At 46.8% G+C, this 17,318-nt stretch overlaps 1 protein-coding gene across 3 annotated transcripts in view; it reads left to right on the top strand.

Annotated features, from left to right (window-relative positions):
- Positions 1-218: 218 nt before the first annotated feature.
- LOC111158645 (family with sequence similarity 120B) overlaps positions 219-17,318 on the top strand; it is an 81,135-nt gene continuing 64,035 nt past the window's right edge. For all 3 annotated transcript variants that reach the window (XM_022520821.1, XM_022520822.1, XM_022520823.1), the window contains exons 1-2: positions 219-3,150; positions 9,201-9,381. In XM_022520821.1, the coding sequence (XP_022376529.1) occupies positions 1,666-3,150; positions 9,201-9,381 (1,666 nt within the window). In that variant the 5' untranslated portion in view covers positions 219-1,665. The remainder of the gene's footprint in view (positions 3,151-9,200; positions 9,382-17,318) is intronic.

Here is a 17,318-nt window from a genome sequence, read left to right as displayed (position 1 = left end):
GGGTGGCTCAGTGGGTTAAGCCTCTGCCTTCGGCTCAGGTCATGATCCCAGGGTCCTGGGATCGAGCCCCGCATCGGGCTCTCTGTTCCTCGGGGAGCCTGCTTCCCTTCCTCTCTCTTTGCCTGCCTCTCTGCCTACTTGTGATCTCTCTCTCTCTGTGTCAAATAAGTAAATAAAATCTTTAAAAAAAAAAAAAAAACCTCACACCTAGGGAGTGTTCCCAGGGTAGAAGCTTGGCTGGTGAGAGCTCTCTGGCAGTTTGGGGTCTGTGGACGCGTGTGTTCTGCTGCGTTTCATAACCTAACAAGCAAGATTTCGCTGAAGGTCAGCGTACATGTGTGAAATTTATGTCCACTCCATGCTTCCATATTTTCAATATTAATGGCAATTAAACAGATAACTTTTCAAATTTTTTTAGGGGCCAGTGTCTGTGAACAAGCAGTAAGTTCTTAAAAAGAGAGTCCCGTGTGAGGGTGCCTTTTCTCCATGTCGTAGATCATTTGCAGTTTCTTCGTTTGTGAGCTGGAGCTGATCGTCTTTTGCCTGTCAGAGTTGTTTCAGAGCCTGGAGATTCTGTGTCTTGAGTGCGCGGTGCTGTGTGGCGGGAAGCCGCACCGTGAGGCCAGAGTCGTCATTCCCGGGTGTGTTTGTTGGCGGCTGGTGGCTGTCGCCCTCAGTCCCAAGCCTGGAGAGGCTTCCTTTGTTCTCCTGGAGCTGTCTGCAATAAGGACTTTTTGTTTGTTTCATCAGTGGATGTGAGGCCCTGATGAGTCTTAAAACCAAAGTGAAAATCATAGGCCGTTAAGATCAAAATGTCGTCATGGAATTTTTTCTGACCAGTGACGTTAAGATACTCTGCTTCGGTTTTCTCTAGAGTTTGAGCTCCAACTCGGAACCACCGTGTTTCTGTGCTTCAGAGCGAGCGGTTTTCCGTTCAAAGTCCGTCACCAACTTAGACGTTACAGAAATTTGGCATTGTGAATTTTTATCTTTTTGATAGCTTCATTCAGGTATACTTGACAGACAGTAAACTGTACTTTTTTTACAGTGTTCAGTTTGACAAGATTGAGCATGTGTTCACCTGTCAAACCATTACTGCAGTTGAGGTAGTGAACATATCCATCACCCCGGAGGTTTCCATTGTGTAAATCCCTCCCTCCCTCCTGCCTGCCCCATGCCGGGCCACCACCGCCTGCCCTCTGGTGCTGCCGCTCACCCCACTCTCAGTGAACTCGAATTTCGTACAGACGGGTCCTCTGGTCTGTGCACCGGTTTGGTCTAGCTTTCTTCACTCAGCAAAATTATTCTGAGAAACATGGATATTATATGTTTCTATATAGGTTAGGTTTTCAGAATTAACTCTAGTCTTGAGTTCCTAGATGGGAAACACTACTTCTTTGAAAACTGTTGCCTTGTTTTTAGTTCGGTTGAGAAATCCCTTGAATGAGGGCCTTCATGCCAATCTTGGCCCGTTGCTGCGCTGTGTGGCCCTGCTGAAGGCAGCCCGGCCGACTCCTGCTTGGGTGAAGAGCCTCTTCCTCTTTAGTGAGAGTGCTTCAGGCTCCTAACAGGTGTGTCATGTTCCATATCTTGTTAGTGCTGGAGTGCTTTGCAGCTAGACAGTGAATATTGAATGTTGTCTTGTGTTTGCTTGAAAGGGGTCATATGTCCAGTGGTAATGCCATAATTACTAACTTATTTTCCTTTCCAGATCCTTTCCGGGAGCTTTCCAGGAGTTCAGTTATGGGCGTGAGAGGTTTGCAGGGATTTGTGGTCAGTACCTGCCCCCACGTATGTACGGTGGTGAGTTTCAAAGAGCTGGCGGAGCACCACCGAAACAAGCACCCTGGAAGTACTCCTACCATTGTGGTCGATGCCATGTGTTGTCTCAGATACTGGTATACTCCCGAATCTTGGATCTGCGGTGGCCAGTGGCGGGAATACTTTTCTGCTTTGCGGGATTTTGTCAAGACTTTTACAGCTGTTGGCATCAAGTTGGTATTCTTCTTTGATGGTATGGTGGAGCAGGAGAAGAGAGACGAGTGGGTGAAACGGAGGCTCAAGAACAATAGGGAGATCTCCAGGATTTTCCACTATATCAAGTCACACAGGGAGCAGCCAGGCAGAAACATGTTCTTCATCCCATCGGGGCTGGCCATCTTCACACGATTTGCTTTGAAGACCCTGGGTCAGGAAACCCTGTGTTCCTTACAGGAGGCTGATTATGAGGTGGCCTCTTACGGCCTCCGGAATAACTGTCTTGGGATTCTTGGAGAAGACACTGACTACTTAATTTATGACACTTGTCCCTACTTTTCAATTGGTGACCTCTGCCTGGAGAGTCTTAGTACTGTCATGCTCTGTAGAGAGAAGCTCTGTGAGAGTCTGGCTATCAGCCTAGCAGACCTTCCTCTTCTGGCCTGCCTACTTGGCAATGACATAATCCCAGAGGGCATGTTTGAGAGCTTTCGGTACAAATGCTTGTCTTCGTACACCTCTCTCAAGGAGAACTTTGACAAAAAGGGTAACATTATTTTAGCTGTAGCAGACCATATCGCTAAAGTTCTTCACTTGCATCAGGGTGAGAAAAAGCTGGAAGAGATGTTACCTTTGGGACCAAACAAAGCTCTTTTTTATAAGGGTGTGGCATCCTATCTTTTGCCAGGACAGAAATCTCCGTGGTTTTTCCAAAAACCCAAGGGTTTAATAACTTTACACAAGCAGGTGGTATCCATGAGTTCAGACCCTGAACCCAAGCAAGGAGTTCCCATGTGTGCGGACCCTGAACCCAAGCAAGGAGTTCCCATGTGTGCGGACCCTGAACCCAAGCAAGGAGTTCCCATGTGTGTGGACCCTGAACCCAAGCAAGGAGTTCCCATGTGTGCAGACCCTGAACCCAAGCAAGGAGTTCCCATGTGTGTGGACCCTGAACCCAAGCAAGGAGTTCCCATTTGTATAGATCCTGAATCTAGGCAAGGAGTTCCCATATATGCATACACTGTAGTCAAGCAAAAGTTACCTCTAGGGGCAGATCCTGAATTTAAACTGGAAGCACCCATGTGTACAGACCCTGCAATTAAACAAGACCGCATGCATATGGAGCCTGAAGTCAAACAAGTAACTATGGTTTCAGACCCTGAAATCTTAAAGGTACGTAGCTATGCCTATCTGAATCTGGGATGTCATGATTGAAAATATACCCGTTGACGGATTGATGGATTTGCCAGTGAATATTTATTGACTTCTTGCATAGTTAAGGCACTCTGGGGGACATAGGGCAGGACCTAGCAGTGTAGTTAGTAGGTAGGACACGTGCACTGGCAGCTTACATTATAAAGTATGCTTCATATTGGTGCCTGCCTGTCCTAGAAGAGAGCTCTGGGAATTGGAAGGAGAGTGATCACTGGGCTAAATACAGAGAGATGTTCCTGAAGAGGTAGGAGTGAACCAGACCTTTGTGGGAGCTGGACTAGGTAACAAGTAGGCAAATACGTGTTGCCTTGGGGTACGAGGTAGACCAGTAGGCTGGAGTATGGGGTCTGAGGGGAGATATGGGGAGAGAGGTTGGAAAACGTGGAGTGTAGCCAGATTGTAAAGACTGTTAACATGCCCCACTAGGAGTTGGGACTTAATTCTCAAAGCGACATAGAGCCCTTGAGGTTTTTATGGCGGGTTACTAGTTACTAACCACATGTGTGAGGTTCTGTGTTAGGTGGGTTACACATATCATCGCTTTTTTTGTTGTTTTTGTTTTGTTTTGTTTTTAAGATTTATTTACTTATTTGACAGACAGAGATCACAAGTAGGCAGAGAGGCAGGCAGAGAGAGAGGGGGAAGCAGGCTCTCCACTGAGCAGAGAGCCCGACACGGGGCACGATCCCGGGACCCTGAGACCAACCATGACCTAAGCTGAAGGCAGAGGCTTAACCCACTGAGCCCCCCAGGTGCCCCTACACATGTTATCTCATACCCACAAACCTGTTATTCCCAACAGTCCCCATCTTCCTTCCACTTACACAAGTTACAAACCTGGGAATTCTCTCTCCTGTTTTTTATAACTCTTCTCTCCCTGTAACTAGTCAGTTAGTCTCAGCACCTAGTGTAGGCTGCTGCTTTCCTGGATTACTCAGGAATCTAACTACTCTTCTGTGTAGACTTCGGCCCCTTCCGATCCGCTTACTGTGGTGCATGCAGAAATAAAGCCCTTTGTTTGGGTTCCATAACTCTTTGAAGAGTAGAAACAGCAGCCTTAAGCAGGCTACAGCCTGCCATTACCTCACCATGGCCACTTTTCCACTGGTCTGTCGTGGCCCTGCAGGTGCTCTTCTGCCTCCCGGAAAACTCCCTGCCCCCATGCTAGGTAATGCCTACTAGTCTTTTCTGTCATGGCTGGGGGGTCCACTCAGAGATGGTCCCTGGCCATCTGCCGTTTGGCACCTGCTGTGACATACACCTCACTGGAACTTCATGCTTGCAACAGTGCTGTGAGGGCGGGGGTCTTGTTTCTTTCTTTTCACTGTGGAGCCCCTTTCGCCTGTCACACTGTCTTGTAGTAGCTGCTCAGGAAGCCTTAAAGGCTGTATTCCTTTTCTCTTGTACCTGCCTCTCCTTGAGTGACGCTCTCCCTCCTTCCCGTATAAGTCCATGGGTTCTTCTGTCTTGAAAAGTCTCACCTCTTTCTCTATTGCTTGCGTTGTAGCAGATAAGCTAACTTGCTAACATAAAAAATTATAGTGAAAAGTAGGATGTGATGTGTCTGTTAAGAGAGTTATAGGTGAAAAAGTATTAAAGGGTTAAAATTATCCTACCTGGAAGCATCCTTAAGTGCTTTATAGAAGTAAAAGAATGTGGGTTAGAAATTGGAGGGAGGGCAGGATTAGAACTCCAGGTGGAAGTGTAGTCAGACAGTAGGAAGAAGTACAGGTGGGTGGGTGGGGTGGGGGGGTGGGGAGGCCAGATCCCAGCAGAGAACTAGAAGTCATCTGAACAGACTCATTACTCAAAGTCAGGAAAATGAACAGAGAAGGACTAAATCTAACTTTGCTTAAATTCATTTGGTTTTACTATGAGGTTGGCTGTAGGAATGCTGGTTTAATATCGACCATGCAGAGTGGATTCTCCACTAGTGACCAGAGGGCACTCTCCGCATTATTTCCCTTAATTGTCCCACGGCTCGGATGCTGGACGCACTTGCCTCCATTACCACATGAGGAGACGGGTGTGGAAAGGCTAAATGACATCATCTGTAGTCACACAGCTCGTACTTGGCAGAGCCCAGGTTTGAACCCAGTCCTCTGACTGCCAGTCTGACCCTTCACGAGATGACATCTGTGTTCCCTGATGACATGTGGAGGGGTGAGACCGTCGCGGTCAGTTGTGTAGAGGCATGAGCATGGAGGAATTTGTCAGGAAGCCTCCCTGCACCTGGACTTAGGCCTGCTTCAGAGGTGGCACGAGATGTAGGCCTTGGAGCCCCTGGAGCAGTTTGCCTGAAGGACAGGATGGGGAAAGGCACACAGGTAGAGGAACAGCAGAGCCAAAGTAGAGCACGCAGGCTGCCTCCCTGTCTGGAAGAGGGCCAGTCTGCTTCTTGGCTGGCCCAGAGCTCCTGTGGAGCACGACCTGGCCCCTGCTGGTTCCCAACTCACACCCATTTCCCATTTGTGTATGGCGTGCACATGTCCTCTCTGGGCGTGAGCTCTTCATGGACCCTGACTTCCATTCACCATCCCAAGAGGACCCGTCCTTGGCCTTTGCTCTTTTACTGGACACTCTGGTCATCTCACCCAATTTCCAGCAAAGAGAGTTCTGACAGACTGGGTGAGACCACAAAGGGCAGCATGTGTATCATGAAAGAATTTAGGACTTGGTTTTTATACACGTTGAGGAGGTATTGGATATCTTTAAACAGGAGTGTTTAAAGATATACCCGATCACATATACCTGTGATCAGGTACATGTTTCTTGAAACATTGGTTATACTGCAGAGAATGCACTGGTGTGGCTGTGACAGAAACCAAGGTAGAACACTAAAGAGCTAGAATTAGGGCAATGGCAAAGGGAAGGAAGAAACGTTCAAAAGTAAGTCTTGCTATGGACCTTAAGGGTCCTTCTGTGTTCTGAGATGGGAGTCGCCATGACTTAAGGATGGGGAGGAAAAGTTTGACACAGGGTAGCTAGGAAAGACCATCCGATGCTTAGAAAACAGGCCTCAAGTTCCATTACTGGACAGGAGACAGCCATCTGGAAGTCATCTGACTGTACGTGGTCATGGAAACCCTCCAAGGAGAGGATTGGGTAGGATGGAGCCTCTGAAAACATCCACTGAGAGAGAGGTGGTCCTACCGGGAGGGGAATGAGGAATGGTGACCCCAGCGGAAACCCAAGGAGGCAGGTTTCAAGAATGAGAGGAGAAATGGCCAGGACTGCCAGGTGCTGCAGAGTAAAGTGGAAACGGGGCCACGTGGCTGTTGGGGTTGGCAGTTAGGAAGGGTTCAAGGCCTGAGAGAGCCATTGTCACACTGGGGCCTGGTGGAGGTCAGATGGCCAGGGTTTGAAGAGTACTTTGGAGGCAAAAGCCAGAGCTGGGGGGTGCTTGCTCCTTCAGGAAGTTTGGCGGTGGAAGAGCCTCGGATGGGGAAGAGGGGAGGAGAGTGGTGGGAAGCCTGCCTGCAGGGGAAGTCGGGCCATTGTGAAGGGACGGACCACATGTTGGCCGCGCTACAACTCTCCCATTGGTTGTGGGCTTCATGATGTCTTTGAAGATAATTGTGTGAAGTTTCTTCAGTTCTCCTTACATTTTTCCTTAAAATTTGTTCACAGTGGAGTCTTCTAGCCCTATCAGATAGGTAACCCTAATTCCAACACGTAAGTATTTCAACCCCACACAGTCTCCTAGAAACCCTTCGGTAGAAGGCTGTAGCGCATGGCTGTTACCTTAGGCACGTACTATGGCCAGAGAGCTATGTGGTTTCCATAATGTTGGATACACTGAATTACTATGTTAGGATTTTTAGATTAGGTGAATATGTTAAGGTTTTTCCATGTGTGGAGTGCTGTATAGATCTACAGTTAAGGGCAGAGGTAAAAGGTACTTATTAGATGATTCTGATCTAATTAGTGAATTAAAGTTCTAATTATAGAGAACTTACCTGAAAAACCCTGTATTCCCTCAGATTCTATACACTTGGCAAAATTGAAGATTTCTTGGTAGGGTGAATACGGTTTGTTACAACTTTCTAGATAGATTTGTTAAAATACCTCTCTCTTGAAAATGAAAAAGACTCAAATGGAAGAGGGAATAGGAAAATAAGTCAGAAGCTATTTTGCCTCAAAAGGATCATTAAAAACATAACTATAATGTTGGTAGATTCAGTATCAAAAGGAGCACATAGAGAAATAGTTCACTTCCATTAGAGAATCAAATAACAATCCTTTAAAAAATGTTTTTTAACCTTACTTACCTTAAAGTTGCAAGCTTTCTGCTATCCTGATTTCAAGACATTTCAGTAAGGAGATAGACGTTTGATAATACGTGCAGCCTCGTAACCGTGGTGACACTGGGGACCACGTGCTGTGGGCCAGGCCTTGTGTGCCGCTCTCGTTAACCGTCTGCATTGACGCATTTAACCCTCAGGATAGCTCTGTGAGGTTGGCGATTTCATTAAACCTGCTTTATAGCTGAAGAACGGAAGGAATAGAGTAAGACTCCATTCTACAAAAACGAATCAAAATGACTAAAACTGCTTAAAAGTATGTATAACAAGAATACTGATTCACAGAGTTTTTCACATTCCAAGTTGTCCTAACACCACATTTTAAATGCCTTCTGTGGCAGACTGTTTGGATTTGAATTTTGAGTAGAAATCTGGATAAATCACTCCTATACTAGTAAGAATGTTCTTCACAGGGGCGCCTGGGTGGCTCAGTGGGTTAAGCATGGATTCTCTGCTCAGGTCATGATCTCAGGGTCCTGGGGTCGAGCCCTGCACCAGGCTCTCTGCTCAGCGGGGAGTCTGCTTCCGCCCCGCCCCCCTGCCTGCCTCTCTGCCTGCTTGTGATCTCTCTCTCTCTCTGTCAAATAAATTAATAAAACATAAAAAAAAAAGTTCACAGAAAAAAATAAAAGCTGTATGTAGATTACTATAGGCCTTTGATCTTAGCTCCTTTTTTTTTTTTTTTTTTTTAAGTATTTTATTTCTTTATATGTGAGAGTGAGCACAAGCAGGGGGAGAGGGGAAGGGAGAAACAGGATCCCTACCGAGCAGGAAGCCAGACGCACAGACGCATGGCTCTATCCCAGGACCCTGGGATCATGATCTGAGCCTAAGGCAGAGGCTTACTGACTCAGCCCCTCAGGCGCCCCTGAGCTCCTTTTTTTAAGGAGAAAGTGGAATGCAGCCCTGTGTCTCATCACCTACCTTGTGCCCACATTGCTGGTTGCAAGGCAGAAACGGGGTGTGCAGTACATGTTTGCTCAGTGAGGAATTACTGAACAGGTGAGCGACTGTGGTACAGTTTGTGACCCCAGCAAAGTTCAGCTTACTAGGGGAGGTCAGACCAGATACCTACTATAGGACCCATGTGGGATGAGCCCCATTAGGCAAGGGGAGGTGAGTTCCAGTTGGGAGCAGAAGGTGAACCCTAATGAGAGAGGGGCTTATGAAGTGGGAGCGCAGGAAGGCCCTGAGAGGCGCCTTTCCTGGAGCCCAAGTGTGGATGAAGAAGGTGTGAGTATTCCTGAGGAGCAGAGAAGGTGTCTCTTGGGACTGGTTTCTGCGAGGTGGCTTAGTGTCATGGGAAGAGGACACTGGGGCCTTGAAAGTTAGGGTGAAGGTGCTTTGAGGAGGGCAGTGACTGGACCTGTTTCTAGGAAGACAGGATGTTGGGCTGGAGAGCGGGGAGTAGGCTCGGTCCCGTTCGAGTCTTTCACAGTGACGCCTCCCGACAGGAGCACAGAAGGCCGGGTGCTGCGAGGTCAGTGCGGTGAGTCCGGGGGGGCGGTGGGAGGTGGAGGAGGCGTAACGGACAGCTTGGAGCCTCCAAGGGCCAAGGAAAGGAATCAGGGACAGCTCCGTGCCATGAGTCTGAGGGACCACGACCCCACTTCCGAGGGCCTGAAAACACCGGTGTTGATTTCTCCTTCTGAAGGTCACCATTTGTTTCCGAGGGGAAAGCAGTTGTGTTTGGGTTTTGTGCAGGTTGCTAGAGCGCATCACGTCCAGGCCGAGAGCTACCTGGTGTACAACATCATGAGCAGTGGGGAGATCGAGTGCAGCAACACCCTGGAGGACGCCCTGGACCAGGCCCTGCCCAGCCAGGCCTTCGTCTACCGCCCCGTGCGGCAGCGCGTGTACGCCCTCCTGCTGGGGGACGGCAGAGGTGAGCCGCCTGGCCTCTCCGCGGGGCCCGAGACACAGACCAGGTCGAGTCGAGTGTGTTCTTTTCAGAACACAGAGATAATTAAAAGGGTTTTTGTGTCTCTGCAAAATCTGTAATTGAGAAGAGCACTCGCATCTGTGCGACGTTAAGGGTAATCGCCGTGGGACAGCTCTAATTAGCAGACCGCTGAGCAGTATTCATCAAAAGAGGAGTGCATTGTTTTTATAAAATGTTGTAGTTTTATTCCTTAAAAGGATTTGTGTTTTCTGGAAAAACACCCTGTACTCCTGCAGGAGTGTGGGGTGTGTTTATTATTAGAAGACAGTGTCTACTTATTTTTCTTCCATATGTGATTTTCATAAAACAATTCCATAAAATCTAGTACATCATATTTTAAAGTATAAGCAAAATTTTCCTTTAGAGTATTTGTATTTAGGTTTTTCTCATCTATATTTTCCTTGTGTAGCAACAGCAAGAGTGTAGGGAGAGGACTGTCAGTGGCCAGAGCAGGAAAGTTGGGGGCCTTCATCACCATTTGGAAAATCCTCTGTTTTTGGAAGAGTTGGGGGGCGTGGGGGTAGAGAAAGGCTCTTCATAGTAGAGATGAGTGATGCTTCACACATGTAATTACCTCTGAGGTGAGGTCCTGTTCACCTGCGACCGGCGTCCAGGGACTCTGGCCTCACTGGACAGCGCTTAGATGGGAAACAGGGCTGTGCACACCGTGATTGGGACCAGAGGCAGAAGCAGTAAGATCCCACTGAAACCGCATCTGTGGTCCTTTTGCCTAAACGCCATTCTTTCCAGACATACCAATATTAGTATTAATGTCACGCTGTTGTTCCAGGAAGTAAGCATTTACATAGCCTGCGGGTCGTGACAGTCAGATGGAAGTGCTGTCCTTGTCCTTGGCTCTGTTGCTGTGGAGCAGCGGGGCTCTCTGGACCCAGCTTTCATTAGAGTCTTAGCACCTACTGCCTTGTCCCACGTGTGCTGTCCCAGTCCAGAGGCTTATGTGCCCTGAGAAAGGCGTGAGAAAAACGTTTACGCTAACTGAACAACAGAAACCAAAGAACCTATGGAATAAACTTTGGGACCAGATAGTATTTAAATAATTTTTTCTATTTCTTTTTCTTATGTGGTTCTTTCTCCATATTCTTTCTTAACTACAAGTGATTTCGCATTGATTGTCATGATTTAAAAAAAGATAATCATGAAAAAAATTTTACATTGTAGAGTATTTGCCTGGGATTTTTATTTTTTAGTTTTTAATTTTTTTTTAAAGGTCTTTATTTCTTTGAGAGAAAGAGAGTGAGAGAGAGCATGAGTGGGGCAGGGGACAGGGAGAGACAGGTCCCCCGCTGAGCAGGGAGCCTCGTGCGGGTCTGGGTCCCGGGACCCCGGGATCATGACCTGAGCCATGGGCAGATGCTTCACTGACTGAGCCCCCGGCACCCCTCATTAGTGCGGTTTTATTAACTACACTACAGACCTTAATCAGTTTCGTCATCTTTCACGTTCACTCATGTATTTATTTATTTACGTGTGTGTAGTTTATGGGTTCTGTTCGATGTCAGGTACATAATCGGTTCGTCCCCATGAAGGAACTCTCTCATGCTGCCCCTTTGTGTGCCCCTGGCTCTGTCCCTGTTCACCACTGGTTTGTCCTCAATCTCCGTATCTTGGTTTTTGCAAGAATGTTGCATGAATGTTTGGTCATGTCAAGAATGTCACCTATGTGTAGTCTTTTGAGATTACGCATATGTTTTAAATCTCATAATAGGATTCTTTTCCTTTAAACCAGGGGCTGGCAAACTTCTGTGAAGGGCCAGATGATGATACATATTTCAGACTTTGAGAGCCCTGTAGTCTGTGTGACAAGTACACTCTGCTACTGCGGTGTAGACACGAGTGTCACAGGAGTGTAGCTGTGTCTCCGTAAAGCTTAATCTACTTTTCCCATGTTGCAAAATTTGAATTTTATATAATCTTCCTTTATCACAAAATACTCTTCTTTTGATAATTTTCTAATCTAAAGTAATGTGAGTTTATTATAGTTTTCAGACTGTATAAAAACAAGCAAATCAGATTTGGCCCATTGACTGTCATTTTCCAACCATTATATTAAACAGTCACTTGCCTTTTAGAGGAGTTTACAAATGAGAAGTCTCTTAAGTGCACCATTTCTGGTGCTTTCCATTTCTTTGTGTAGATCCAAATGTCTTTTGGTATCAGCTCACTTTATTTAGAGAACTTGCATTTACATTTCTTTTGGTCCTCATTTTATTTCCTAATTTTTTCCCCTGAAAATATCTTTATTTCAGAAGTATAGTTTTGCTGTATATATAATTTTAGGTATTTTGTTGTTGTTCAGCACTGCAAGGATGTTATGTTGTCTCTGGCTTGTATTGGCTGTCACGTGGTGACCGAGGTCGTCCATACTGTTGTTCGCCATCTGTAACAAGTGTGTTTCCCTCCGGTTGTCCATAAGGTTTTTCTCTCGAGCACTGGTTTCCAGCAGTTTGATTGAGCTGAGCTTTGGAGTGATACACTCTGTTTATTCTGCTTGGGATTCCTGAGCTTTTTAGACCAAGGAGTTTATATTTCCTATCACATTTGAGGGAAAAGTGGATTCTGTTCCATCAAACATTGTCTCCTGACTGTTGTTTTCCCCTCACTCTGGGCCTCCCAGTTCCATGCTTGATTTACTGCTCATGGTGCCCGTTACACACCCCGGCTTGCCCTCCAGCCTCTTTTTCCTGTGCTTCCATGTGAGTCAGTCCTGCTGCCCTTGCTTCAGGTTCGCTGAGCCTTTCTTCCGTGACACCTGCTCTGCTGTTGGCCCGTCCAGTGCGATGTCTCAGTCTTCTTCCCCTGCGCCCCCATGCTCAGGTTTGCCTTTCAGTTCTTAAATTTGGGGCGCCTGGGTGGCTCAGTCATTAAGCGACTGCCTTCGGCTCAGGTCATGATCCCAGGGTCCTGGGATCGAGCCCCACATCGGGCTCCCTGCTCAGTGAGGAGCCTGCTTCTCCCTCTCCCACTCCCCCTGCTTGTGTTGCTTCTCTCACTGTGTCTCTCTCTGTCAAATAAATAAAATCTTTAAAAAAATAAATAAATCCTTAAATTTATGCTTTCAAATTTATGCTTAAATTTATGTTTTCAAGACCTTGTCCACTAATTCCATCAGCTCCCTCTCTTCTGGGCCTGTGCCTGTTAATTGACTTTATCCTCATAAGAGGGCACGTGTTTCTGCTTATTCTCAAACCCACTGTGTTTTGATCACAGCCTAGAAGATTCTGGATCTGTGAAGGGTATTGTGTTCTGTCAGGCAGTAAATTTACCTGATCCTTTCAGGGACTGCCTTAAGCTTTATTAGGCTGGGTCTGTGGGGACTTTCACTCTGGAGCTGGAATGGCCCTGCTCCTGGGGCTTGGCCTTCCTGGGCTGTCTGTCACCTGAGTGCTAGTGAGGGTCTAATGAGGGTCTCTGCACATTGGCTGGTAGGACTCTGATGCTGTGGAGCTCTGTAGGGTCCGCTGGTTACACGGTGGGGCCGATCTCTTGTCGTCTTGTCCAGCCTCCCTGCGTTTGGCTCTGGACACATTAGAGCTCAGTTCTCAACGAGGTCCTCAGGGTCACCTCTTCAGATTTGGGAAGCTCCTTTCTGCGCAGTGCCCGCTCTGGCGTTCTGTGCTGCAGTCCCTTGACTGTCACGCGGTCCTGAGCTGCAGACTCTGTGTGTTTGTTTCAGAGACTTCCTTGTTCTGGTCGGACGCTTTCTTCCTAGGCTGCCGTCTTTGCAGTTCCTCTGCCCAGCTCAGGAGTGCGGCGGCTGCAGAAATGTGTCCAGAAGTGGAGGTGTCGGTGAGAAGACTGGTCAGGCAGGTCTGCCCCCATCTCTGCGGTCTCCCACCCTACTCTGCCCCTGCTCCAACCTCTGCTCTCTGCCACCCCCACCGTGTGGAAGGCCCTTACACCGCCTTTAGCCTTTTTACACCCAGATGGTCCTGTTCACTTGCATTGCTCTAGAAACTTTATCCATGTTGACAAATACAACTTTTGTTTTTCTGGCTCGGGCCAGTCTTCTGATTAATTCTGTTTGTCCCTTCTGAACGTAAAAACTGACCTCCCCCACCCCAGACTAACTTCCTCATCAGAAGTCAGTTCTCTGAAAGAAACGTGTGCTTTTCATTCTAAGCTCCTCACGGTTTATGTGCTTGTTTGCCTGATGTCCCTTGTCCCCACTGGCTGTCAGCTGAGCTAGCAGAAACTGTTCAGGTGGCATCAGCAGATTCCTGGTGTAAATTAGGTGACTGACACATGTTTTTGAGTTTATGTTTAGCATATTAGCCTTTCAGGACTGTTTCAGTTTAGCGCAGCTTTCCTCGGGAAAGGGTAATGATAATGGTTGAATTGCAGATGGCAGGAGCACGAGCTGAGCATCTTTCTCTGAGCCCAGCCTGATGGACAAGTGGGAACCACTTGTTTAAAGTGAGGGTTTTTTTGAACCAAAGGCATCTTTAACTCCACGGGTGTAGACCCTGAGCCCTAGACCCAGCCTCTTACACTCGCACAGCTGTACACACTGGAGGTCTGAGCCAGAAGGCGCGGGCACCGGATAGATCCCTCATTATGGCTACACGTTGGAGAGCTCGTCCGATGATGTGGGGGTGCTTGGCTGGCAACACTCCTACAGGTGTTTTGTCAGAGGATTGTGCGCTGTTTCGATGGCCGTGTCGTGTTATGGCCCCAGGAGGGGAGCATCCCGTAGTCATCACCTTGACTTTATAACACTTCTTACTTCAGATCCCGACTCTGTCTCCTCGTGAAAGTCTTCGCTTACTATGTCACTGTGAAGCCTTGTATATTTTAGGAAACAGAAAAGAACTGGAAAGATGCCAAAGGCAGAGCCTATCCTGCTCCCCTCCTTTATGTCTGTGTAGTTAGCAGAGCTGGGGAAGAGCTGCCTGCTCGCTCAGTGACACTCTGGGAAGCCCCCCCCAGCTGGAGGAGGCTGGTGGCCTCAGGACGGGCAGTCCAGGCGTGTGGCGCCTTCACAGAGTGCCTACAGGCCAGCAGCTTATTAACATCCGAGGTCTGTCTGTACAAAAAAAAAGTACGTGTGGGAAATTTTTAAATTTTGTTCAGGACTCGGGCCATATATAAATACAGATTAAACCAGCCTTATATTACAGAACTACAAGGACAAATATTTTTCTTTAAAAGCCTGAGGGATGGTTTATTAAACTTAAAAATTGAGCGATTGTAATCAACGACTTCTCCTCACTCTCCCCTTGCCTGCTGCTGCCCCCAACGTCTGCCCACAGGCCCTCCCTGCCCTTGCAGGCCAAGTGAGAGTGGTCAGCGGAAGCTAGCTGGAGCTTCCGTGGGGGACGGGCTGCAAGAGTGGACTATTGCACAGCTTTGCTCCAGGGAAAATATCTTCATTACATACAGGAGATCGTAGAGTGTGGATCGATGAGTCTATTGTTTGGGAATAGCAGACCAAGTTTGATCATGTCATTTTTCCATTTTCCATATAAAATATTACAGCTTGGGGCGCCTGGGTGGCTCAGTGGTTAAGCCTCTGCCTTCGGCTCAGGTCATGATCCCAGGGTTTTGGAATTGAGCCCTGCATCGGGCTTTCTGCTCAGCGGGGAGTCTGCTTCCCCCTCTCCCTCTGCCTGTCTCTCTACTTATTTGTGATCTCTCTGTCAAATAAATAAAATCTTAAAAAAATATATTACAGCTTGAAGGGAGTTAAACTAGCAAGGACTTCTCTCATCTTTATCCCTTTGAACACAGAGCCGAGCAAATTGAAAGTTCGAGTGAGAAAATCAACTTTTTTTTTTTGGAATTGCCAAACTCAAGTTTCCTCTTTTCTTTCTTGATTTTTAGGCATTTAAGAAGATTATTTCATTCTAATTCAGATTAACCAAATTGTTGTAAACATTTCTGCTATAGTTTCAAAGTGCACACCAGGCTAAAACCTTTGAAATTTTGTCTTTCCTATTTAGGCAGTTTTATTTATTTTTAAATTTTTAATTGAGGTATAGTTGATATAAAGTACTGTATTCATTTCAGGTGGACAACGTGACGACCCGACGTTTGTATAAATTATGAGGTGCTCAGCACATTGAGTCTGGTCGCTGCCGGTCACCGTATACACCTCTTCCAGGGTTGTTGACGTGTTCCCTGTGCTGTGATTTCATCTCCATACCTTGGTTGTTTTATGACTGGAAGTCTGTGCCTCTTAATCTCCTTCCCCTATTTTCATCCATCGTCTCACCCCCCTTGTCTCTGGCAGCCACCACGTTCTTCTCTGTATTTAGGAGTTATGTTTCTGTTTGTTCATTTGTTTTGTAGATTCCACATACAAGTGAAACGATTTGGTATTTGTGTTTGTCTGGCTTATTTCGCTTAGCGTGAGACCTTCTGGATCCGCCCATACTGTCCAAAATTTCATTGTTTTTTAGGGCTGACTGATACTTTTCTCGTGTGTGTGTGTGTGTGTGTGTGTGTGTGTGTGTTGCACGCACCAGCTCTTTGTCTGTCCATCAGTCAGTGGACACTTGGGCTCTTACCGTATCTTGGCTGTTATAAATAATGCTGCAGCAAACAGGGGTTCATAGATCTTTTCAAATTTGTGTTTTCATTTTCTTCGGGTAAATGCCCAGAAATGAAATTACTGTATCACATGGTTGTTCTACTTGTAATTTTGTGAGGACCCTCCGTGCTGTTCTCCAGAGTGGCCACACCAGCTTGCATTCCCACCAACAGTGCACAAGGGCTCCCCTTTCTCCGAGTCCTCACAAACACCTGTTGTTTCCTGTGTTGTTAATTTTAGCCGTTCTGACAGTGGGAGGGGAGATCTCACTGTGGTTTTGATTTCATTTCTCTGATGATGAGTGGTGTTGAACATCTTTTCATGTGTCTATTGGCCAGCTGGATGTCTTCTCTGGAGAAATGTCTCTTCAGGTTCTCTGCCCATTTTTTAATCAGATTGTTTGGTTTTTTGATGTTGAGTTGTAGAAGTTCTTTATATACTTTGGATACTAATCCTTATTGGATATGTCATTTGCAAATTGTTTCCATTCACTTGGTTATAGTGATGATTTTCTTTGCTGGGCAGAAGCTTTTTATTTATTTATTTAAAGATTTATTCATTTATTTATTTGAGAGAGAGAGCAAGAGAGAGAGAGCACAAGCCGGCGGGGGGGGGGGGGGGGGGGGGGGGCAGAGGGAGAAGCAGTCTCCCCGTTGAGCAGGGAGCCCAATGCAGGGCTTGATCCTGGGACCCTGGGATCACGACCTGAGCTGAAGGCAGATGTTTTAATCAACTGAGCCACCCAGGTGCCCTAGGGCAGAAGCTTTTTAGTTTGTTGAAGTCCCAATAGTTTATTTTTGCTTTTTTGCCTTTGCTTTTGTTGCTTCAGGAGATGAATCCAAAAACAATATTGCTCAGACTAGTATCCAAGAGTTTATTGCCTCTTGTTTTCTTTGAGGAGTTTTATGGAAAAACCTTTGAAATTATGTGGTACCCCAGAGAATAGGCTAACCTCTAGGATTTTTCATCAATATCTGTTTATTTTAAGAGGATCTCGGGTAACACTTTGCTCCTGGCTCTGGGTTTTGAAGGACTGGGAAGTTTGTGTCTGTAGGAGGGATAATTTGGATTAAAAGTGAAAATGCTGCCGTCTGAATATTTAGGTTTGGAAAAGTCATCATATAAAGCTTATTCTTTGTTAATGCTGACACATTTTCTAGCCACTGTGCGCTGCCCTCTTACCTTCCTATGGGAGAGGAAGGAGGGGAGGGCACATTGAGGGAGCTCCTGTTGCCAGGCAGCTCACTAAGGGGAGGGCAGGGCACGGGAGAACCGAAGATGCTGCTTAATGACCTCTCACCGCTACCTGCCCTGCCTCTCCTGAGAAAAC

This window comes from Enhydra lutris, unplaced genomic scaffold (genome assembly GCF_002288905.1).
Source record: "Enhydra lutris kenyoni isolate GAN:26980312 unplaced genomic scaffold, ASM228890v2 scaffoldscaffold62, whole genome shotgun sequence".
Lineage (NCBI taxonomy): Eukaryota > Metazoa > Chordata > Mammalia > Carnivora > Mustelidae > Enhydra > Enhydra lutris.
Note: the sequence above shows the minus strand (reverse complement) of the source record. Positions and strands in the feature narration are given on the sequence as shown.